The sequence below is a fragment of the Mobula hypostoma genome, chromosome 19 (assembly GCF_963921235.1).
Source record: "Mobula hypostoma chromosome 19, sMobHyp1.1, whole genome shotgun sequence".
Lineage (NCBI taxonomy): Eukaryota > Metazoa > Chordata > Chondrichthyes > Myliobatiformes > Myliobatidae > Mobula > Mobula hypostoma.
In genome coordinates this window covers 66,085,716-66,111,333 of record NC_086115.1, presented here as the reverse complement: position 1 = coordinate 66,111,333, position 25,618 = coordinate 66,085,716, and the positions used below count along the sequence as shown (strand labels likewise).

The window sequence follows — 25,618 nt, the reverse complement described above, 5'->3', positions numbered from 1 at the left end:
GTGCCTCAGGGATCTGTTCTAGGACCCCTACTCTTCGTGATTTTTATAAATGACCTGGATGAAAAAGTGGAGGGATAGGTTAGTAAATTTGCTGATGACACAAAGGTTAGAGCATTGGCTGATTGGTTGAAGGCAGCAAGTGGGAATAAAAGAATCCCTTTTTTGGTTGGCAGCCACTGACTGGTGGTGTTCCGCAGGGGTCGGTGTTTGGATCATTTCTTTTTATGGTGTATTTCAATGATTTAGATGATGGAATAGATGGCTTTGTTGCCAAGTTTGCAGATGATATGAAGATTGGTGGAAGGCAGGTAGTGTTGAGGAAACAGGAAGACTGCATAAGGACTTAGACAAATTAGAAGAATGGGCAAGAAAGCGGCAAATGAAATACAATGTTGGAAAATGCATGATCATGCACTTTTGTAGTAGAATTAAATATGCAGACTGTTTTCTAAACAGAGAGGAAATCCAAAAAACTGAGAAGCAAAGTGACTTGAGAGTCCTTGTGGAGAACACCCTGAAGGTTAACTTACAGGTTGAGTCAGTGGTGAGGAAAGCAAATGCAATGCTAACGTTCATTTCAAGAGATCTAGAATACAAGAGGAGGGATGTGATGCTGAGGCTTTGTAAGGCACTGGTGAAGCCTCACCTTGAGTATTGTGAACAGTTTTAGGCTCTTCATCTTAGAAAAGATGTGCTGGCATTGCAGAGGGTTCAGAGGAGGTTCACAAGGATGATTCCGGGAATGAAAAGGTTATCATACGAGGAACGTGTGATGGTTCTGGGTCTGTACTCTCTGAAATTTAGAAGGATGGTGGGGGGGAGGGTCCATATTGAAATCTTTTACATGTTGAAAGCCCAAGACAGAGTAAATGTGGAAAGGATGTTTCCAATAGTGGGGGAGTCTAGGACAAGAGGGTACAGTCTCAGGAGAGAGTGTCGGCCATTTAAAACAGATGTGGAGAAATTTCTTTAGCTAGAGGGTGGTGAATTTGTAGAATTTGTTACCAAAGGTAGCTATCAAGGCAAGGCCATTGGGAGTATTTAAGGCAGAGATTAATAAGTTCTTAAATGGCCGTGACATCAAAGGTTACGGGGAGAAGGTCAGGAAGTGAAGCTGAGGAGAGGAAAAAGATTATCAGCCATAAGTGAATGGCGGGGCAGACTTGATGGGCCAAATGGCCTAATTCTGCTCCTATATCTTATGGTCTAATATTTCCCACTGAGCTGCAAGAAGAACAGACAAATCCGAGCTATTCAGAATCAGAATCAGGTTTTTTAATCACCAGCATATAACATGAAATTTGTTAGCTCAGCAGCAGTTCAATGCAATACATAATCTAGTAAAGAAAAAAAATAAACAAGTGAATCAATTACGTATATTGAATAGATTAAAAAACGTGCAAAAACAGAGATACTGTATATTAAAAAAAAGAGGTAGTGTCCAAAGCTGAGCGTGTGTCTTCAGGCTTCTGTACCTCCTACTTTGGTAACAGTGAGAAAAGGGCATGCTCTGGGTGTTGGAGATCCTTAATAATGGCCACTGCCTTTCTGAGACACCGCTCCCTAAAGATGTCCTGGGTACTTTGTAGGCTGTGCCAAGATGGAGCTGACTAGATATACAACCATCTGTAGCTTCTTTCGGTCCTGTTCAGTAGCCCCTCCATACCAGACAGTGATACAGCCTGTCAGAATGCTCTCCACGGTACAACTATAGAAGTTTTTGAGTGTATTTGTTGACATGCCAGATCTCTCAAACTCCTAATAAAATATATCCGCTGTCTGGCCTTCTTTATAACTACATCGATATGTTGGGACCAGGTTTGATCCTCAGAGATCTTGACACCCAGGAACTTGAAGCTGCTCACTCTCTCCACTTCTGATCCCTCTATGAGGATTGGTATGTGTTCCTTCATCTTACCCTTCCTGAAGTCCACAATCAGCTCTTTCATCTTACCGACATTGAGTGCCAGGTTATTGTTGCGGCACCACTCCACTAGTTGGCATATCTCACTCCTGTACGCCCTCTCATCACCACCTGAGATTCTATCAACAATGATTGTATCGTCAGAAATTTTATAGATGGTACTTGAGCTATGCCTAGCCACACAGTCATGTGTATACAGAGAGTAGAGCAGTGGGCTAAGCACACAACCCTGAGGTGTGCCAGAATTGATCACCAGCGAGGAGGATACGTTATCACCAATCTGCACAGACTGTGGCCTTCCGGTTAGGAAGTTGAGAATCCAATTGCAGAGGGAGGTACAGAGGCCCAGGTTCTGCAACTTCTCAATCAGGATTGTGGGAATGATGGTGTTAGATACTGAGCTAGAGTCGATGAACAGCATCCAGACATAGGTGTTTGTGTTGTCAAGGTGGTCTAAATGCGTTTGGAGAGCCACTGAGGCAACATTGTGCCTGACATTGACCTATTGTGGCGATAGGCAAATTGCAGTGGGTCCAGGTCCTTGCTGAGGTAGGAGTTCAGTCTAGTTATGACCAACCTCTCAAAGCATTTCATCACTGTCGATGTGAGTGCTACCGGGCGATAGTCATTAAGGCAGCCCACATTATTCTTCCTAGGCACTGGTATAATTGTTGCCTTTTTAAAGCAAGTGGGAACTTCCGCCCATAGCAGTGAGAGGTTGAAAATGTCCTTGAATACTCCCGCTAGTTGGTTGGCACAGGTTTTCAGAGCCTTACCAGGTACTCCATCGGGACCTTCCACCTTGCGAGAGTTCACTCTCTTTAAAAACAGTCTAACATCGGCCTCTGAGACAGAGATCAAGGGTCATCAGGTGAAGCAGAGATCTTCGCAGCTGTAGTTGTGTTCTCCCTTTCAAAGCGTGCATAGAAGGTGTTGAGTTCATCTGGTAGTGAAGCATCATGCCATTCAGGTGATTGGGTTTCGCTTTGTAGGAAGTAATATCTTGCAGACCTTGCCAGAGTTGCCGTATCTGATATCGCTTCCAACTCGTTCGAAATTGCCCTCTGCAAATCATACCTGGTTTTCTGGTACAGGCCAGATGTAAATGCCACAGATCTAACCTTCAGCAGATGACCTACCTCCTGGTTCATCCACGGCTTTTGGTTTGGGAATGTATAATAATTCTTTGTGGGCACACACCCATCCACACAGGTTTTAATGAATCGGTAACAACTGCAGCATAGTCATCCAGGTTCAAAGATAAATCCCTGAATACAGTCAAAGCAGTCTTGCAGGCACTCCTGTGCTTTCCTTGTCCAAACCTTCCTGGTCCTCACTGCTGGTGCTACAGTCTTCAGTCTCTGCCTATACTCAGGGAGTAAAAGTACAGCCAGGTGATCAGACTTCCCGAAGTGAGGGTGTGGAATAGCACAGTAAGTATTCTTGTTGGTGGTGTAGCAATGGTCCAGCATGTTGTTTGCTCTGGTATTGCAAGTGATCTGTTAGTGATAGTTGTTTATTGATTTTTTCAGACTGGCCTAGTTAAAATTGCCCAAAACGATGGTGAAGGCGTTAGGGTGCTCTGTTTCGTGCATGTTGATCCCATTACTCAGATCATCTAAAGCCTGCTTGACATGGGCCTGAGATGGAATGTAAACTGCTACCAAAATGACTGCAGAGAACTCCTGTGGTAGATAAAAAGGACGACACTTTACTGCGAGATATTCCAGGTCTGGTGAGCAGAATTGGGACAGCACTGATATATTTGTGCACCAAGCAGAGTTGATCATGAGGCCTACTCCTCCACCTCTGCGTTTGAGAGATTCTATAGATCTATACTGACACGGTATAGTAAACCCGTTGATCTGAATCGCTGCATCTGGTACGGAAGGGGTTAACCAGGATTCTGTGAAACAAAGGACACACACAGTCCTATTATCCCTCTGATTCAGCACCCTGGCTCTGAGATCATATATTTTATTCACCAGAGACTGCACATTCGCCAGCATGATAGTCGGTATAGGGAGTTTAAAACCTCGTTTCCTTAAACACATTTGTAATCCTAATCTCCGCCCGCACTTCCTCCGAGGTGTCCTCCGTAGGCACTTCCAACCACAAACGGTGTTGTTTCCATTGGTTTTAAGCAGCAATAGTTTGTTTAATCGCATTAAGACATCTTTGTTGACTGTGCTGACCTTGGAAGCTTTTTAGCTGTATCAGGCTGAAACAGGAATATTTAATCGTATCTATTGAGAGTACTGCTGCTATTCGAGTTGTGCCTAGGTGCCCCGGAAGTAATTCATGCAGAATTAAATTCATGGCTGGAGAGTTCTGGAGTCTGTAATAAATTCACTTAGAGGAGTAATATCTTTTCAATTAACCAAGTATATGAATAGCTAGAGAAAGCATTTTGCTAGATTTATAAATAGAAAAATAGTCTGCTCCATCCTATCTAATGACAACAGTCTAGGTGTACAGATACTCACCATGTAAATGAAGAGAGGCACAATGCTCTGTAGAGCTCCCATGTACTGGCTCAGCGCTGCATTAAACCTCTCAATGTAAGCATCGGGGCAGCTGACCTGCAAAAGGTATTTAGGACAGTGTTAAAGGAACACACATGTCTAAGTAAAATACCAGCTGCATTATAGGTTCTATTTGTTTGCTTTGCAATTGATACTAATGTAGCTGTTTCAGATAGTGTGGAAGGTGATGAAGACTTAAAGATCTTTTCAGCAAGAAAAGTGAGTTTAGGATTGGCAAATTACTTTCAATCCAGATAACTGAGGTATTGCTATTATGGAAGATCAAACCAGGTAGGACCTGCACAATGACCGGTACTGCTCCTGGGAATGTTATGAAACAGAGGGAGTGCAAATGCAGAGTTCACTAGAAGCGATGTCACAGGCAGATAGATGGTAAAGAAGGCGTTTTGTATGCTGGCCTTCATCAGTCAGAGTATAGGTGTAGACATGGTGAATTCTATAATATGTTGACAAGGCTGCACTTGAGCAATGAGTACATTTTGGTTACTCCATTATAAGGAAAGACATTGTTAAACCAGAAAGAGTACATATGAGATTTACCAGGATGTTGCCCATTTTGGCAGCCTGAGTTACAAGAGGCTGTGTAGATTGGGATGTTATTTCCTGGAATATAGGAGAATAAGGAGTGACCTAATAGAGGTATCATGAGGAGAGCAGACAGGGTGAAAACTCATTCAATAGGGCATAGGTTTAAGATCAGAGGCGAGAGATTAAAATGGGATATTAGGCAAGTCCTTCATGCAAAGGGTGGTTGGAATATAAAGTGAGAGGCTGCCCGATAGACTCATTGGCAAGCAGATCTCATCAAGGTCTGAACCTTGAAGCTGTGGGGAGATGATCCCCACACATAGATGGAGGATGCGAATGTCTTAACTGGATGGTGAGGATGGGAAACAGAGGTCAGAGTGCAGTTCAATGATTCTCCCTCAAACTGATCACTCTTCTCCCTATGCAGGCGGAACAGTACAGGCTAGGCTGGTGATCACGCAGCCCCATACCCACATACCCAGGAGGGAGAGGAAGAAGAGGATCAGGAACATGTGGGAAGTGGTACAATGGGCCCCTCTGTGACAACAGAGATCAGGGAATTCTCTACTAAGTAATTGGTAGGATTAGGGGAGAGGCACAGAGAGAAGCCAGCAGAGCCTCTTGTCACATGGTTTTTGTACTGGAGTGAGTCTGTCTAATAGAAATGGCCATCTTAGGGGCAGGGGGGGTGACAGCTGTCCCAAAATGCAATCAATAATGCTGTAAGGACAGTACTTGCTTCCCATAAAGGTAATGATCATTATGGGATTGGTGGTCAGGATCAGGTACCCTTCCCTCCTAGTGTGGAATTTAAAACTCCTGGCTGAGTACAGCACAGTGGAGGAATGGACCAAAGTCCTTTGCCAGTGGGCTCCAATTACTGTAAGTGCAGCTATTTGGTTTAGAGTACATGAGGGAGGGTCCCTACAGTTGGGTTCACAAATTAGACAAGCAGCCCGGGGATGGTGGGCTGTGTGACTTTTAAGGAAATGCTTTTGCCATTACTCATAGCTAAGGAGCTGAAGGAACACATAAATGGAGTACCCCATTCTCACCCTCTCTGCAATGTGGAGGGAGCACTGCCAAGGGGTCAGGAAGCTGTAAAGGGAGAGGGATCATTCTTCAAGCCTTCTTCTGATAAGGACTCCTTTTTCCTCCAAGAATTCCTCCATATTCTGTTCAGGATTCCCTATGTTTCTTGCTGAAGGCTCTGCAAAGGACACCAGTGGACCTTCAGTGGCAGCAGGGGTAGCGGGGGGAGGCGGGGGGTGACACCTTCCCACCTCAGCGTTTGGAGATAGGGTCATTCACCCTGCACTCCTTCCTCTTGTAATAAAGTGTGAATATTTGAGTTTGAAAATGATGTGCGAAGTGTAGCCACAAGAGCTTGTTTTTGTTAAATCTGTATTGGATGGGTATTTTAATTAATCCTATGCTTCAGCAGAAAAGGTGACTGATTGAAATATTCTTCTACTTGGTACAGGAATTTGCAGGAGTTATCATCTTTTTAGAGGGCTTTAAGTGGTTGTATGAATGTGTTAATATGTTGGGGCCTTGCACCAAGTAGTCTTTTCTTCCCCGTTCTTTAGAAAATTTGTTCTTCACTGAGGGAATTAACTGGTTGTTCTAAGTTTTGCAGTTACTTGTGAAAGTTCTGAAGGAAGAGAAGTACATGCATGGATTTTTATTGGTACTGTGTATTATTTTATCTGTTTTCTGTTGAATTGACTGCAGAGTGTGACCCAAATCTCACACTAGCCATGTGAAATCCAAGTTACGCCTTTGAAATCTGTGCATCTTTATTCCTGACACAAGATGTCCACATTTCAAAGGGAAATGGGAAATTGGGGAAATTGATCATTGGTAGACAGTTAAATTGGAAACTTGGAATTCATATTTTGGAAGACTAGAAGATTTGGGGAACAATCGTTAGCTGTTGTCTTTGCTAACAAAGACTGTTTTATGTCTAAACACCCAGCTATTAGAAACAAGTGAGTTTGTGCTTTCAGAATGGCAAAGTGCTGGATACTGATGGAAATGGTGATGATGCTGACGTGTGGTAGGAAGTGCTATAACACATTCCTGTGTATGGCGTATAAATACACAAACAGAACTAACGTGTTGAATTGCTGGATTTGTACGACAACTGCTACCCACACCGCAGAAGGGATGACATTAATACCGATCCCTTTTGATAACCCGGAGGAAGGCTGTTGGAGGAAGTTGTCTAGCATTGCAGGTCTTAGCATTCTGTTTTTGGGGAAGCCAGGAAGGAGAAGTCTCTTCCAGCCAAGCATGCCCCATAGTATGGTAACGGCCTTAAGGAACTAGAGCTTTAGTAACCCCCAGTGGAGTAAGAGCTTTAAGGACTGGTACTTTTCTAGGTTTGATTTATTTAATTCAAAGGTCCCAAATCTGAAAGTGATTCCCCAGGTAACAGGGAAGGGAAAGGAAAGGAATATTGGCATAGGCAGTATAGGCACAGATCCAGCCAATCATTGGGACACATCGAGTGAGAGCAGGAGGAGTATCCTAACTGTGTCTACGCAAAAAAGGTGCTTTGAAAGTTGGCACCGCCTGGACACTGAATGGCACTTACTGGATATGTGGCTTCTAGGTCTTTCCGTGGCTCTCCACAGGGTGGTATGGTTGCCTCTATCTGGGGTATGTGGTGCTGTACATTCACCACCACAGTGCCCTTGCTGGTCAGTGTGGTACGACTATCACAGAGGCAGAAAGGTTTTGGACAGACTTTCATAGTACGGTATGGCCAGACTGGCCTGGAAACTGATTCGGATGGCCTTAGATACCTGTTCACAAAGAAAGGTGGCATTTGTGCTATTATTGGTTAAGAATGTTGCACCTACATTACCGACAAGCCAGGGAATATCACTCACCTGGTAGTCACATCAGTAGTCAGTGGGTTAACGGGGGGGGGGGGGAGGGCAGTTCAAATAGTTATTACATTCTAGGGGAGGCTGCTGGGTTTTTGGGATACCAGAAGACTGGTAGATTACTGTAGTACACGGGGGGGGGAGAGGGTGAATGACTACTGGGTTTATAGTACTGGATATTGTACTTCTGTGTTTTATACCTAGTTTAGTGAGACATTCACAGGGGTTCATACCAGTCAGATTGTCAAGGTGTTGTGCCTTTCAAGAGGCAAAGTGTAATGTGAAGGGTTGGTTGGCTTATTTGCCAGTTGAAAGTCACTGAGGTGCTGGTCATTGATTGGCCCCTTCAAAGGATTCAGCAGCCCTTTCCCATAGGTTGCCTTTCGCACCACAGCATCGGCTTCCAGTTCTGGGCACCTCAGGGGTATAGGAATAGCACGTGCGAGAGACACAGAATTTTTCCTTTATTTCCAGGGGCTTTCTTCACACTCGATCAGTGCTGAAGAATCACTGGGAAAGTATGCTGCAGATGTAGGATTGCCCACATGCACACTTAGCTGAGTATCTGCTGAAGGTTTAGTTTTGTAGTTGTGCAACTTGGGGAGTCTTAACGAAGTATCTGTTATATTTGGAGAGTTATTGAATGCTTATCGTCATAGTTTTCATAACTTAGGGTGGCTTAGATGAGTATTTATTTGACATAAAAGTTTGGTCAAATGTTTTAATGTATGTCTGTAAAGAAATAGTTGATGTTCTTACTCATAATTAGTGGCTTCTGCCCCACTTACTAAACCCTTGAACCTGCATTCCCCATAACAATGGTATGCATTTGGAAAGGAGCTGTCAGAAATTATGGTCAAGGTGGGCACATTAGCAACATCCAAAAGCCATCTAGGTAAATTCAGAGTACATTTCTTATCAAAGTATGTATGCAATAGAGATTTGCCTTCTTGCAGGCTGCCACAAAAGAAACACCACAGAAAACACCACATTTTAAAAAAAACGCACATAAAGACCATAAAACACACAATGTGTGAAAAAAAGCACAGGGAACATGAACTGCAGTGTCCCCAAAAGCCAGTTGACAGCTACGGAGCCCGTTCAGTGCTGAGGCCAGTGAAGCCCATATAGGAGCCCAATGACTGTAGGGCAACTCTGCTCCTGAACCTGGCAGCATGGGACACAACACTCTTGCATCTTCTGCCCGGTGGCAGCAGCGAGAATAGGAGGAGACTGGTCAAATACAGGCAGGCAGCACTAAACACCTATTCGTTTTCTGCTCTCATCCTTGATTTTAATCTTGCTCAAGGCTTTAAATCGGCATGGAGTAACGGAACCGACCATGGGTTCATGTTCTGCCAACAGGAATCGATGCAGCCACCCCCAGCAATGGTTGCCCCTGCCATAGCTGCAGTCACTGCTCCACTCTCATCCACACTGAACTCCCCAGGTGACTGCAAAAGCACCGATCATTTAGTCAGCTCAAAATTTCATCCATAAAAGAGAAATTACAGGTTGCAATCGATCACAGTTCAGAAATTTATCAAGAAGTATATCTAATTGTTTTGTGAACTGTCTGCAGTATGTTACCATTAGTCACGGGCACCATTTTGCCACACAATAAGTACATGGATGGAAGAGGTTCAGAGGGCTATGGGCCAAACTTAGAAAGATAGGGCAGGACGGTTAGGATGGACAAGATGAGCCAACAGCCCGCTTCTACACTGTATGACTGTTCTAGCCTCATTTAATAAAAACTAAAACTTTGGGTTAATTAGCGAATATGATCTGAAGAAAATAAATCCTTTTCAATATACACACAAAAACTGCTGGTGAACGCAGCAAGCCAGGTAGCATCTATAGGAAGAGGTACAGTCAACATTTTGGGCTGAGACCCTTCGTCAGGACTAACTGAAAGAAGAGCTAGTAAGAGATTTGAAAGTGGCAGGGGGAGGAGGAGATCCGAAATGATAGGCGAAGACAGGAGGGGGAGGGATGGAGCCAAGAGCTGGACAGCTGATTGGCAAAAGGGAAAAGTTAGGATAATGGGACGGGAGGCCTTGGGAGAAAGAAAGGGGGAGGGGGGAAGCCCAGAGGATGGATGGGGGGGGAGGGGGAGGGGGAGAGAGAGAGGGGGAGGGGGAGAGAGAGGGGGGGAGGGGGAGAGAGAGGGGGGGAGGGGGAGAGAGAGGGGGGGAGGGGGAGGGGGAGGGGGGAGGGGGAGGGAAAAATTAATAATAAATAAATAACAGATGGGATACAAAGGGGAGGTGGGGCATTAATGGAAGTTAGAGAAGTCAATGCTCATGCCATCAGGTTGGAGGCTACCCTGACGGAATATAAGGTGTTGTTCCTCCAACCTGAGTGTGGCTTCCCTTGACAGTAGAGGAGGCTGTGGATAGACATATCAGACTTTCAAATCTCTTACTATCTCTTCTTTCAGTTAGTCCTGACGAAGGGTCTTGGCCCAAAACGTCAACTGTACCTCTTCCTATAGATGCTGCCTGGCCTGCTGCGTTCACCAGCATTTTTTGCGTGTTGCTTGAAATTCCAGCATCTGCAGATTTCCTCCTGTTTGCGTCCTTATCAATATATTGTGTTCTCTCTTTTTTAATATAAATCAGCTTTCCACTTCCAGTATTTTGTACCTTTACCCTCCCCAAGAAATTCTCATCTTTCTTTTTAATATTATTCCACCCAAGTATGGCAAACTACAACCATTCCAATTCCAGGCGCCAACTCCAATTCAGCATCCTCAATGGGAAGGCACCAGTGGGAAATGTGAGCCACAGAACTGTTGAAGTGTTTGAGAACTCTTCAGTGCAAAAGCAGATGCTGGCTTCCCAGAAGAGCTGACACTTAGACAAATATACAAACTATGCTGGTTGTGGGAAGCACCAACATGCAGCCACTCCACCTTCATTCAATGGAATTCTGTCTTGCTAAGATTCCTCAGCTTTACACAGGGGGGAACAAAAAATCACTGACACAAAAGAGGCAAATAAGTCTTTACACTGCAAGCAACAATATTTGAATAGAGATTATGCAATTTTATTTTTGTTAATAATGTAATGTCACAAATCTTTTCTTATTGTTTTTAAGACCACAAGATATAGGAGCAGAATTAGGTCATTTGGCCCATCGATCCGCTCTACCATTTCAACATAGCTGATCCAATTTTCCTCTCATCCCCAATCTCCTACTATCTCCCGTATGCCTTCATGCCCTGACCAATCAAGAATCTATCAACCTCAGCCTTAAATATAAAAGACTATCTCCACAGATGCCTATGGCAAAAAGTTCTACAGATAACGTGATCTCAATCTATAAATTAAATTTTATAGAGTCCTAGAGAAGTACAGCTCAGACCCAGGCTCTTTGACCCATCTAGTCCATGACAAACAATTTAAACTGCTTATTCCCATCGACCTGCAGCAGGACCATAGATCGCCACACCCTTATCATCCATCTACTTATCCAAACTTCTGTTAAACGTTGAAATCAAGCTTGTAGGCACCACTTGTGCTGGCAGCTCATTCCATATTGTTACAACCCTTTGAGTGAAGTTTCCCCTCAAGTTCCCATTAAACCTTTCATCACCCTTAACCCATGACCTCTGGTTGATGTCCCACACAATCTCATGGAAAAGTCTGCTTGTATTTACCCTATCTATACCCCTCATAACTTTGTATACCTCGATCAAATTTCCTCTCATCTTCTACTTTCCAAGGAATAAAGTCCTAACCTATTCAATCTTTCCTTATAGAACATAGAATAGTACAGCACAGTACAGGCCCTTCGGCCCACATTGTTGTGCCGACCCTCAAACCCTGCCTCCCATATAACCCCCCACCTTAAATTCCTCCATATATCTGTCTAGTAGTCTCTTAAATTTCACTAGTATATCTGCCTCCACCACTGACTCAGGCAGGGTATTCCATGCACCAACCACTCTCTGAGTAAAAACCTTCCTCTAATATCCCCCTTGAACTTCCCACCCCTTACCTTAAAGCCATGTCCCCTTGTATTGAGCAGTGGTGCCCTGGGGAAGAGGCGCTGGCTATCCACTCTATCTATTCCTCTTCTTATCTTGTACATCTCTATCATGTCTCCTCTCATCCTCCTTCTCTCCAAAGAGTAAAGCCCTAGCTCCCTTAATCTCTGATCATAATGCATACTTTCTAAACCAGGCAGCACCCTGGTAAATCTCCTCTGTACCCTTTCCAATGCTTCCACATCCTTCCTATAGTGAGGCGATCAGAACTGGACACAGTACTCCAACTGTGGCCTAACCAGAGTTTTATAGAGCTGCATCCTAACCTCACGACTGTTAAACTCTATTCCTCAACTTATGGAAGCTAACACCCCATAAGCTTTCTTAACTACCCTATCTACCTGTGAGGTAACTTTCGGGGATCTGTGGATATGTACCCCCAGATCCCTCTGCTCCTCCACACTACCAAGTATCCTGCCATTTACTTTGTACTCTGCCTTGGAGTTTGTACTTCCAAAGTGTACCATCTCACACTTCTCCGGGTTGAACTCCATCTGCCACTTTTCAGCCCACTTCTGCAACCTATCAATGTCAATGTCTCGCTGCAATCTTCGACAACCCTCTACACTATCTACAACACCACCAACCTTTGTGTCGTCTGCAAACTTGCCAACCCACCCTTCTACCCACATCCAAGTCGTTAACATGTGTCGAACATGTCCCGACCTTAGAAATTGCCTAGGGTTACCCATAGCCCTCTGTTTTTCTGAGCTCCATGTATTCATCCAGGAGTCTCTTAAAAGACCCTATGGTATCTGCCTCCACCAGCCCATTCCACGCACTCACCACTCTCTGCGAGAAAAACTTACCCCCAACATCTCCTCTGTACCTACTTCCAAGCACCTTAAAACTGTGCCCTCTCATGTTAGCCATCTCAGCCCTGGGAAAAAGCCTCCCACTATCCACACGATCAATGCCCCTCATCATTAACTTTCTTCCACAAATGGAAATCTACTTAACCCCTGACAGGTGACAACCCTACAGTGATACTGACCTGCTTTAACTATGGTAAAATCAAACCACAAGTGATACTCACCCACTGGTATCTGTAACTGTGGATATGACATTAAAGAGAGATTGAGTAGGCTGGATTGATTCATACTAGAATGTAGGAAGCAGAGGAATTACCATGAAATGATGAAGGGCACTGACTGGCTAGTCCAGTGCAGGCGTGTCTAGAAATAGAGGGTACAAATTTAAGTTAATAGGAGATAAATACAAATGTAGATCTGAGGTCTAAACTTTTCTACAAGGAAGATGGTGAATCAGGAACGAGCTGCCAGGAGGTGGAGGAGACAATCTACTTACGCAAACTACTTGCGTCAATGTAAACGTTTTCTGATCTTGCACTGATGTAAACTATTTACATTTTATACCTGTGCAGAGCAGATGCCAAAGGACTGGAAAATTGTAAATGTCACTCCAATTTTTAAGAAAGGAGGAAGGCAGCAGAAAGGAAATCATGGATCAGTTAGCCTGACTTCAGTGGTTGGAAAGACGTTGGAGTCAATTGTTAAAGATGAAATGATGGAGTACTTGGTGACACAGGACAAGATGGTACAAAGTCAGCATGGTTTCCTTCAGAGAAAATCTTGCTTGACAAATCTGCTGGAATTCTTGGAGGAGATTACAAGTAGGATAGATAAAGAGGATGCAATCGATGTTGTATATTTGGGACTTTCAAAAGGCCTTTGACAAGTGCTGCACATGAGGCTGCTTTCAAGTTAAGAGCCCATGGTATGAAAGGAAGTTACTAACACGGTTAAAGCATTGACTGATTGGTAGAGACAGCAAGCGGGTATAAAGAGATCTTTTCTGGTTGGCTGCCAGTGACTAGTGGTGTTCTGCAGGGTCAGTTTTGGGACCACTTCTTTTAATGCTGTATATAAATGATTTAGCTGATGGAATATATGGCTTTATTGCCAAGTTTGCAGATGATATTAAGATTGGTGGAGGGGCAGGTAGTTTTAAGGAAATAGGTAGGATGCAGAAGGACTTCAGACAGATTTGGAGAATGGGCAAGGAAGTGGTAAATGAAATACAATGTTGGAAAATGCATGGTCATGCACTTGGTAGAAGAATTAATTTGCAAACTATTTTCTAAATGGGGAGAAAATCCAGGAAACTGAGATGCAGAGGTACTTGGGAGTCCTTGTGCAGAACACCCTGAAAGTTAACTTGCAGGTTGAGTTGGTGGCAAGGAAGGCAAATGCCACATCAGCATTCATTTCAAGAAGTCTAGAATACAAGAGCAAGGATGTGATGCTGAGGCTGCATAAGGCACTGGTGAGGACACACACACACACACACACACACACAAGTTACTGACAGAACCTGATCTTCAAGAAAAATCTGCTTATGTCCACCATACCTCATTCAAAACAACTTTCAGAGGACCTTAGAAGAACTGTAGAGATACATGAAGCTGGAAAGGCTACAAAAGCATTTCTAAAGACCTGACTGTTTGTCAGTCCACAGCAAGAGAAATTGTCTACAAATGGAGGAAACTCAGTGCTGTTGCTACTCTGCCCCGGAGTGGGGATCCTGCAAAGATCACACCAAGAGCACAATGTGCAATACTGAAGGAGGTGAAAAAGAACAGAAAGGTAACGGCAAAAGACCTGCAGAAATCTCTGAAACTTGCTAAAGTCCCTATTCATGTGCCCACACACTGAACAAGAATGGTGTTCATGGAAGGACATCATGGAGGAAACCACTGCTCTGGGACAATGTTCTACGGACAAATGAGACAAAAGTTGAACGTTTTGGCAGAAATGCACACTGTTACGTTTGGAGGAAAAGGGGCACTGCACACCAACATCCCACCTGTGAAGCATGGTGGAAGGATAATCACGGTTTGGGCTGCTTTGCTACCTCAAGGCCTGGACAGCTTGCTTGTTAAGGGAACAAGACATTTTACAGGAGGATATCAGGATAGCGGTTCGTTACCTGAAGCTTGACAGAAGTTGGATAATGCAACAAGATAATAATCTGAAAGTTAACAACAGAATGGTTTAAAAAGAAAAATATTTGTGTTTTGGAATGGCCGAGTCGAAGTACTGACCTTAATCCTATAAATGTTGTGGAAGGATCCAGAGCAAGCAGTTCATGCAAGGAAGCCCACCAACATCCCAGAGTCGAAGTAGTGTTTTTTTTTTAAAAAGGAGGAATTGCCTAAAACTCCTCCAAGCTGATGTGCAAGACTAATGAACAGTTACTGGAAATGTTTCGTTGAAGTTATTGCTGTACAAGGGGGTCACACCAGTTACTGAAAGCAAAGGTTCACATACTTTTTCCAACTAATATATGCAATATTGGATCATTTTATAAATAAACAAGTATAATTTTTTGTGTTATTTATTTAATTGGGTTCTCATTAGCTAGTTTCAGGTGTGAAAATCTGGTCATATTTATGCAGAAATAGGGAAAATTCTGCAGGGTTCACAAACTTTCTAGAACCACTGCATTTGATTTCAGTAAATTGAAATGTCATATGAATCAGGCTTCAGTAATGTATACAGAATATCTGTGCAAAGTTATGCATTCACTCTGCAGCAACTATCTTTGAAAGGCAGCTCAAACCATCCAATGAAAAGAATGTGCACTGTAGTGGCTGAAGAAGCTTCTAGGTCTTAATTCTTTAAAAAAAATGCAACTAAGATTAACCAGGAACCACAAACAAAACTGCTTGACCATCTATAAAAGAAACTTTACCAGTCAAATGCACAAAATACAAATAAAAACTTCTTAAGTGCCGGGCCATCAGGCTGCAGGAGGAGTCGGATTAGGTTCAGAAGAGCTGACTTGGGTGGAGACCGTGCTGCTGCCTGCTACTTGGAGGCATCGGAGTTGTTGCCTTCCAGCTGGCGCGAAGACTGCGTGGAGTGAAACCATGAGTGACTGTCTTGGATATTTCTTTTGCGATCGTAAGACTCTGTTGGACAGTTATTGCCACAGGCCTGCTTCCCTTGTTTGGTGGAAAGACACGTAATGAGGCCATGTTGTAGCTAGGACTAGGCTTATCCTCAGGCTTGCGTTGTATCGTGGCGTCCGGGCTCGGTTGGGAGGGGTGGCTTCTGCCGGTGCTGCTTCCAGGGGTGGATCGGTGGAATTACAGGTTGGACTGCTGAGAACCATCAATTTTCAGGACTTTTTTTTAAAAGTGCAATCGTGAACAATAGAACAATCAGAAATGCTGATCAAGTCCACTAGTTCTCAAAGAGAACTGTGATAGGCCAATCAGATGGTTCACTGCTGCTCAGCGATAGAACACAAAAAAATCATGTGTACAATTAAGAAACATTAAAGAATAGTAGAAATACTGGAGTCATGATGATCATGATGAAGTCTGCTGGCGAGAGACATTTATACACATGCTGTCCTCCATAATTCAAAGAGATTGAAGGATAAGGCTGCAGGGTGACAAAACGTGGCAGGAGCACTTGGAACTAAAAACTAATCCCTACTGGGAGAAAACAGCACCTGTTCTTTCCGCACGGTTCTCCAGCTGTTTAAGGACTAAGTCCAGCCGGAACATAACTCACAAGTGCTCTTGAAAGTCAGGTATTAACCCTACCTACCAACAACCAAGCATTGCCATCCTGGTCCCTTTCATAATAGCTTATGAAGAAGCATGTGACTTCTCTCCCAGAGATGATAGGTGTTTGTGCACTAGACTCTTGAAAGCTTGGACCCCATCGTCACATTAGCTCAGGGACTTGGACTACAAGTTTGTTTTCTTACATGTCTATGTTCTTTCTTTCTCTTTTTTACTTTCTCATTATTTTGAACACGTGTGTATGGTTTTGCATCTCGAGCCCAGAGAAACGCCTTCTCATTCGGCTACATCCATTCACAAACACTAAGAAACACCAAGCCATTTTCTCCCATCCACTGCCACAAACCTCATAGATCCCACACCCCGCAACTGCCGTTTCTACTTCCTACCCAAGATCCACAAACCCACTTGTCCAGGCAGACTGATTATTTCAGCTTGTTCCTGCCCCACTGAACTGGTATTTGCATACCTCGACTGTTTTAACCCCCCTAGTTTAGTCCCTTCCTACCTACATCCGTGACACTTCACACACTCTAGATCTTTTCAATGATTTCAGGTTCCCTGGCCCCAACATCTTATCTTTGCTATGGACATCCAGTCCATATACACCTCCATCCCCCACCAGGAAGGCCTCAAAGCTCTCTGTTTTTTGCTGGACACCAGACTGAACAAGTTCCCTCCACCACCACTCTCCTCCGACTAGCAGAACTTGTCCTCGCTCTATACAATTTCTCCTTTGGCTCCTCCCACTCCCTTCAATCAAAAGGTATAGCCAAGGGTACTGGCATGGGTCCCAATTATGCCTGCCTGTTTGTCGGCTACATGGAACAGTTAATGTTCCAAGCCTATACTGGTAACCGTCCCGTACTTTTCCTATGCTACATCGATGACAGCATTGATGCTGTTTCCTGCACCCATGCTGAACTCATCGACTTCATCCACTTTGCCTCCAATTTCCACCCTGCCCTCAAATTTTCCAACACCTCCTTCCCATTTCTCGATCTCACTGTCTCTATCTCCGAAGGCAGCTTATCCACCGATGTCTAGTATAAACCCACAGACTCTCACAGGTACCTGGACTATACTTTTTCCCGCCCTGTTAAATGCAAAAACTCCATCCCCCTTCTCCACCACATCTGCCCTCAGGATGAGGCTTTTCATTCGAGAATGAAGGAGATGTCCTTTTTTTTTTAAAAGAAGGGGCTTCCGTTTCTCCACCATCAACACTACCCTCAACCGCATCCCTTCCATTTCACGCTCCCATCCCCTTTCCCTTCTCTCACCTCAGCTCCTTGCCCGCCCATTGCCTGCCTCCCTCTGTGCTCCTTCCCCCTTTTCCTTCTTCCATGGCCTTCTGTCTCTTTCACTAATCAACTTCCCAGCTCTTTACTTCATCCCTCCTCCTTCAGGTTTCCCCTATCACCTGGTGTTTCTCTCTCCCCTCCCCCCACACTTTAAATCTACTCCTCAGCTTTTTTTCTCCAGACTTGCCGAAGGGTTTTGGCCTGAAATGTCAACTGTACTTCTTTCCATTGATACTGGCTGGTCTCCTGAGTTCACCCAGCATGATCTGTGTGCTGTTCGGCTATATCCGAATGACAATTAACCTTGATTTGACTTTCAAAGTAAATGCTATAGTCCTGAAGCAAACAGTGATCCAACCTGAACCACCAACATATGTAAGAGAAAGGAGACATTGGAAATAAACAGCCGGCGAAAGTTTTTGACCCGAATCATTAATGGCATCTTTTTCTACTGATGCCTTTTACATAGAAACAGACAACCTACAGCATAATGCAGGCCCTTCGGCCCACAATGCTGTGCCGAACATGCATTTACTTCAGAAATTACGTAGTATTACCCATAGCCCTCTATTTTTCTAAGCGCCATGTACCTATCCAGGAGCACCTTCAAAGACCCTGTCGTATCTGCCTCCACCACAGTCGCCGGCAGCCCATTTCACGCACTCACCACTCATCACTTTGTGTCATCAGCAAATTTACTAACCCATCCCTCCACTTTCTCATCCAGGTCATTTATAAAAATCACAAAGAGAAGGGGTCCCAGAACAGATTCCTAAGGTACACCACTGGTCACCAACCTCCATGCAGAATGTCACCAGTCTACAACCACTCTTTGCCTTCTGTGGGCAAGCCAATTCTGGATTCACAAAGCAAGATCCCCTTGGATCCCATGCCTCCTTACTTTCTCAATAAGCCTTGCATGAGGTACCTTATCAAATGCCTTACTGAAATCCATATACATCTACTGCTCTACCTTCATCAATGTGTTTAGTCACATCCTCAAAAAAAATTCAATCAGGCTCGTAATGCACGACCTGCCTTGAACAAAGCCATGCTGACTATTCCTAATCATATAATGCCTCTCCAAATGTTCATAAATCCTGCCTCTCAAGATCTTTTCCAACAACTTACCAACCACTGAAATAAGACTCACTGGTCTATAATTTCCTGGGCTATCTCTACTCCCTTTCATGAATAAGGGAACAACATCTTCAAACCCTCCAATCCTCTGGAACCACTCCAGTCCTGAATGATGATACCAAGATCATTGCCAAAGTCTCAGCAATCCCTCCCTCACCTTCCACAGTAGCCTGAGGTACATCTCATCCAGTCCCAGTGACTTATCCAACGATGTTTTCCAAAAGCTCAAGTGCATCCTCTTTCTTAATGTCTATTTGCTCAAGCTTTTCAGTCCGCTCTAAGTCATCCCCACAATCGCCAAGATCCTTTTCCATGGTGAATACTAAAGCAAAGTATTCATTAAGTACCTCTGCTATCTCCTCCGGTTCCATACACACTTTTCCACTGTCACATTTGATTGGTCCTATTCTCTCATGTCTTACCTTCTTGCTCTTCACATACTTGTAGAATGCCTTGGGGTTTTCCTTAATCCCATGGCTCCTTCTGGCTCTCCTAATTACATTCTCAAGCTCCATCCTGCTAGCCTTATAATTCTTTGGATCGCTATCATTACCTAGTTTTTTTTTTAACCTTTCGTAAGCTTTTCTTTTCTTTTCTTCTTAACTAGATTTTCAAAAGCCTTTGGACACCATGGTTCCTGTATCCTTTCCCTGTGTCACTGGAATGTAGCTATGCAAAACATCACGCAAATATCCCCTGAACATTTGCCACATTTCTGCCATATATTTCCCCAGGAACAGCTGTTTCCAATTTATGCTTCCAAGTTCCTGCCTGATAGCTTCATATTTCCTCTTACTACAATTAAACGCTCTCCTACTTGTCTGTTCCTATCCCTCTCCAATGCTATGGTAAAGGAGATAGAATGGTGATCATCATCTCCAAAATGCTCTCCCACTGAGAGATCTGACACCTGACCAGGTTCATTTCCCAATACTAGGTCAAGTACAGCCTCTCCTCTTGTAGGCTTATATACATATTGTGTCAGGAAACCTTCCTGAACACCCAACAAACTTCAGCCCATCTAAACTCCTTGATCTGGAGAGATGCCAATCAACATTGTGGTAATTAAAATATCCCACACAACAACCCTGTTATTATTACATCTTTCCAGAATCTGTCTCCGTATCTGCTCCTCGATGACCCTGTTACTACTAGGTGGTCTATAAAAAACACCCAGTAGAGTTATTGACCCCCTGCTATTCCTACCTTCTACCTACAGAGACTCAGAAGACAATCCGTCCATGACTTCCTCCTTTTCTGCAGCCATGACACTATCTCTGATCAGCAGTACCATGCCCCCACCTCTTTTGCCTCCCTCCTTGTCCCTTCTGAAACATCTAAAGCCTGGCACTCTAAGTAGCCATTCCTGCCCTTAGATGTTACGGAAACATCTAAGTCTCTGTAATGGCCACAACATCATAGTTCCAAGTACTGATCCATGCTCTAAGTGCATTCGCTTTGTTCCTGATACTCATGTTTTTGATCGAGTATTTCCAGCATTCTGTTTATGCTTCAGATTTCCAATTTCTTTTTGATTTTCAAAATCTTGTTTTGTTGAATAAAAAAAAAGCTTAAGAGTCAGAGCACATCAGTGAAACAGATTGTTTCACCCAATCTGTCCATGCCAACTGGAATGCTCATATGCCCACGTCAAACCCAATTACATCTCTAAGTCACCTCTCAGTCTTCTACTCTTCAAGGAATAAAGTCCTGGGTTTCCAAACCTCTCCCCATAACTCGGACCCTCAATTCCAGGCAACATTGTCATAAACCTTTGTTGTATTCAGAGAGTAATACAGCATGGAATCAGGCCCTTCTGTCCAGCTTACACATACCAAACATGGTGCTCAGCAAGCTAGTCCCATTTGCCCACATTTGACCTTTATTCGTCTCTCTCCTGTGCAAATGTTTTTTAAAATATTATTTTGCCTGATTCAATTAATCACTTTCTCTGGTCATTCTGAACAACACAACTCCCTCCCCGCATGAGGTTTTCCCGTGATTCTCTTTTAAATCACCCCCCCCCACCTAAAATCTATGCTCTCTAGTTTCTAGCTCTCCTCCTCTGCATATTCAGTCTATCTACACTTTCACTATTTTATGCACCTTTAAGGATATCCCGCAATGCCTGCATTTCAAGGAAAAAGTGCTAGCCTACCCAACCTCTTCCTTTAGCACAGTTCCTCAAGTTCTGACAGTATCCTCAGATTTCTTTCCATATTAATCAGGTTTTTCCCCATAATAGGGCAACCAAAACCATACAACATAGTACTCCAAGTGCAGTCTCACCTGTATCTTATGTACAAATGAACTGAGCAATATCTTAGTCTCATCTTCAAAAAAATATGCAACTCAACAGTGACCAGCAAAGATAATCCTAAAGGAATGTATTCATTCAAACAATCAAGTTCGAATTTCCAGATAAATCTAATGCAAATTCTCCATTTTTTTGAATTACATATACATATCACTCAGACCCCGCTTAATGGTGAGGATGCGTTCCTCAGAGGGGGAGCGCTACGTAAATCAGCCCTGTGCCGAGTCATCACAGCATTACATAAATGGACCTGTGTGCCTGATTTTTTTTTAAAAAATCAAACCGGAGATACCTATTGTTTTACATAAACACAGTAATTGGAGGAGTAACAAACACGCAAGTAGGCCTAACCTGTACATCAGTGGAGGGAAGCAGCTGCTGGTTACATCTTAGAGGGGGACCAGGTGGTGGGTCCTTCTCCAACTTTGGCTCCTTCAAGTAGGCTTCAAGATTTGAGAGCCTTAAGTTTCCTCCCCTGAAGCAGTTCTTGGTAGCAAGAAATCATGTCAAGAACACACCTCTTTGCCTTATTGATTCAATCCCAGTCAGGGTCATTACCAATCAACACTGCAAACTTCAAAGAGATACCAGTATCAATTTGAAGCTCACCAGCTGCCAAACACTGTATCACTTGCAGTTTCACATCGGTGCTAAGACCATCTACTGAGAACAATAGAGTCCAGCTATACCAAAACCATGGCGAAAGTTGTATCACCAGATGGAGAAACAGCAGTGTTCGAGCTCCTGGCTGGTGTGCTGCAAGGAGACACTCTGGCACCCGACATCTTTATAATCGTCCTTGATTACGCTCTACGTCAAGCTACCAAAGATAATGACAGGCTTGGTTTTACCATAAAACCACGGCGAACCAAAAGGGTCAGACCAGTTACACTCACAGATCTCGATTTTGCAGATGACATAGTCCTGCTTTCTGACCAGATGGGGGAAGCACAGCAGCTACTGACAAAAGTGGAAGTTGAGTGCAATAAAGTTGGACTTCACCTAAATGCTAAAAAGACAGAGTACATGGTGTTTAACTGCGACGAAATACTCTCAAGACCATAGAGAATGATACCATTAAGAAAGTCTTTGACTGCAAGTACCTCAGGTCAAGAATGTTGAGTTCGGAGAAGGACATAAAGATACGGAAAGCGCTGGCTTGGAGGGCTATGAATGACATGAAGGAAATCTGGAAGTCAAACCTGACCAGAGGGCTTAAAAAGAGGATTTTCATAGCAGTCCTAGAGTCCATTCTCACGTAAGGATGCGAGACGTGGACAGTCACCAAGACGATGCGAAAGTCTCTGGATGGTTGCTATACACGAATGCTCCGGATGGCTCTTGATGTGAGTTGGCAACAGCACATGACGAACGTTGAGCTCTATAACAACCTACCGATGCTCACCACTAAAATCGAGGTGAGAAGACTGCAACTAGCGGGGCACTGTCTATGCCACCCCGAGCTACCTGCCAGCCTAGTTATCATATTGGAGCCCAAGCATGGGAGGATGAACCCTGGGTGCCCTCCCAAGACTATGGTCAACATGCTCCTAGAAGACAGCGGCGCGGCTAATGTAGATGAACTGAACACACTGATGAGGGAGAGGGAGAAGTGGAGAGTCCGTCATTGTGCCCGACGCCAGCCCCCTAGGCCTGAGTTGACGTCGTAGTAGTAGTTAATGCTTTTTCTAGACATCTTAGATGTACTACTCTCACTGGAAGTTGCAGGCTGTTTTCCAGACGTCATGGGTGAAAACAATGGAATAAATTGGCGAGAGAGCAAGAAAGTTTACACGTGCAGGGGAAGACAGAGCCATGATTGGCTGTGAATGGCTCAAGAGACATTCTGCTCTCATTGGCTGATTGAATGTTTACCGCAATGGCAGCCGCTTGAGAAGTTTGAAGTGTTCATTAGAATGAATTTTTGTCATTTAAAAAAATTTCAATAAAGAATTGAATAACCACGCTGTAAACTATCAGCACTATGCATTGTGCGTGCGCATACACTATTTTAAAATATATACACATACACACACACACATACATACACACAAAAACAATTCTTACTGTAGTTCAGGTTCATTTTACTGTCAAAGTTTACATGTTCAATACAACTCTAATATTTGTCTTCTCCAGATAGCCATGAAATACACAAGTAAAAGAAAAACTTGCAGACCCCAGAATGCCCAACCCCTGCTCCGCAAAAAAAAAATCCCCAACACCCTCCCTGCAGGATAAAAACAGCAACAATACAAACCCCAATCCCCTTCTCAGCAGAAGAAAAACCCAGCAACAATAAAATCCCCGACTTCTTCTCCTGCAGAAAAAAAACTGCAAGGAAACAATCCCCAACCACTTCACTTGCAAAATAAAACAATGATAGTAGAATCAAAACTCACACCCCCCATACAGAACTTACAAATCACCCATCTGCCAATCAGCCACAAGAAGGAAATACCAAAAAACCAAAGGAGACCAACATAAAGTACAGTCCAAGTACTCAAATGTCAGAACATCAAACGGTCCTTCCTTGGTGCGAATGGTGGCTTCCTTCAGGAGTGATCGCTGACTGGATACAAATACTGGCAGCCTCTCTCAGGAGCACTCACTGACCAGGTCCAAAAAGCCGCCATCGGGAGTGCTCGCTGATCGGGACTGAACGCCTTCAACTTGATGCTTCAATCTTCCTCGCCGCTTAGAGATGGAGTCGTTCATGAGTGTTCTGTCTTTTTTGTGTTCGCGCCCCTGATCTCGAGGCAGCTCTCTGGACATAGCATACTGCTGGATCCTTCAATTGAGATCCAAACTGCACATCACAGGCACCAACTATTTCCATGATACAAACAATATGTTTTTAAAAAAAAAAGCAGAAGGCATAGAAAAAGTGAAATAATTTACAAGATTTGCTATCTGGAAAACGTCGCCCAAGTTTGCTGGTGCCTTCTTGATTGAAAGTAGTTTTTACACAAGGTTTTAAATATGTATTGTATTGCACCGCTCCCGCACAACAGATTTCACAACTTAGCCAGTGATATTAACCCTGATTCTGATTCCGGAGTGCCATCATGACTAGGACGACAAAATAAATACAAATCAAAGAAGATGCTGTCATGATAGTGATGGACATCTGTGCCTACAAGTAATCCCCTGGAGAAGTCAGAGGAAACTTAGTCAAATATACACCATGTGAAAATGCTGCAAATTTCTTCCAAGCTGATAGTATGTGTGTTCTGTACAAATGCAAGAAAAAATTACCAATGCAGAGAGCAGTCAGAGGCAGCACGAGTAAAACTAAAACAAGGTGTTTCACACTTTCTGAAAAGAAGAAAACTGGTATAGCTTGGACAAATACAAGCTCCCATTACATATGTAAATGATCTGTAATTCTTATTTATCTTACCTTATTTAGAGAAACAGTGTGAAACAGCAAGGTGCACTGCCCAGTAACCCACTGATTTAACCCTAGCCTAATCACGGGACAATATACAAAGACTAATTAACCTGTGGACTGTGGGAGGAAACTGAAACCCTTACGCTCATGAGGAAGACGCACAAACTTTTTATAGAGGACACAAACTGAATTCCGACGCCCTGAGCTGCAATAGCATCGGGCTAACGGCTATGCTACCATGGCACCCCACTGTATCTTTTTAAAATGTTTCACTCAATATAGATTCAGTTAAATTGAATGAGCAGCTGTATTTAAGTCTTGTTTTGGTCAAACTATTCTGTAGCCAGCTTTTAAACTAGAACCAGTTTGAAAAGGGAAACAGAGACAAGATGAGTAGTCTAAGGATGTGTTATGCATTTTTACATACTATATACTCACTACAAGACTTTTAACAGATGTCTGATGTGGCAGATTTCAATAATCTAAAACAGTTTTGGCAAAGATTTACTCTCAATATATTTCTAATACCTTAAACTACTTCATCATGGTGTTAGTTATACACCTAAATAACGCTAGAGACTTTTGGAAATGAACTCCCGGGAGGGGGGAGAAGATGGCGGCGTGACAACAGCGCGCATGGCCACTTCGGTGATGAATATCTGTTATCTGTCAAGTAGGGGACAGTGCACAATCCTGATTTGATGGAGACGGACGTGAGAGCATAGCGGAACATCTGGAAAACTTCTGAAATGTCTGCTCTGCTGCCGCTGCTACTGTGTGGTAACCAGAATCTCCGGAGCTGAAGGCCCCAAAATGCTCGGCTTTGCGTGTTTCAGCGGCCGGGGAGAGGTCGAAGGCGCTCGGCAGAAGATAGTGCTCGGGAGGCTGTATCGGAGAGGCTGGTGAAAAGCTCCGAGTTTTCGGACGGATGGACTCAGGGTCGGCTGCTTCCAAGGTATCGG

The 25,618-nt window shown here is 43.7% G+C and overlaps 1 protein-coding gene across 2 annotated transcripts in view; it reads right to left on the bottom strand.

Annotated features, from left to right (window-relative positions):
- cacul1 (CDK2 associated cullin domain 1) overlaps positions 1-25,618 on the bottom strand; it is a 173,743-nt gene that overhangs the window by 98,849 nt on the left and 49,276 nt on the right. The window contains exon 4 of one of the 2 annotated variants that reach the window (XM_063072081.1): positions 4,411-4,506. The exons of the other annotated variant lie outside the window; for it this stretch is intronic. Within the exon in view, the coding sequence (XP_062928151.1) occupies positions 4,411-4,506 (96 nt within the window). The remainder of the gene's footprint in view (positions 1-4,410; positions 4,507-25,618) is intronic. 2 annotated transcript variants of the gene reach the window in all.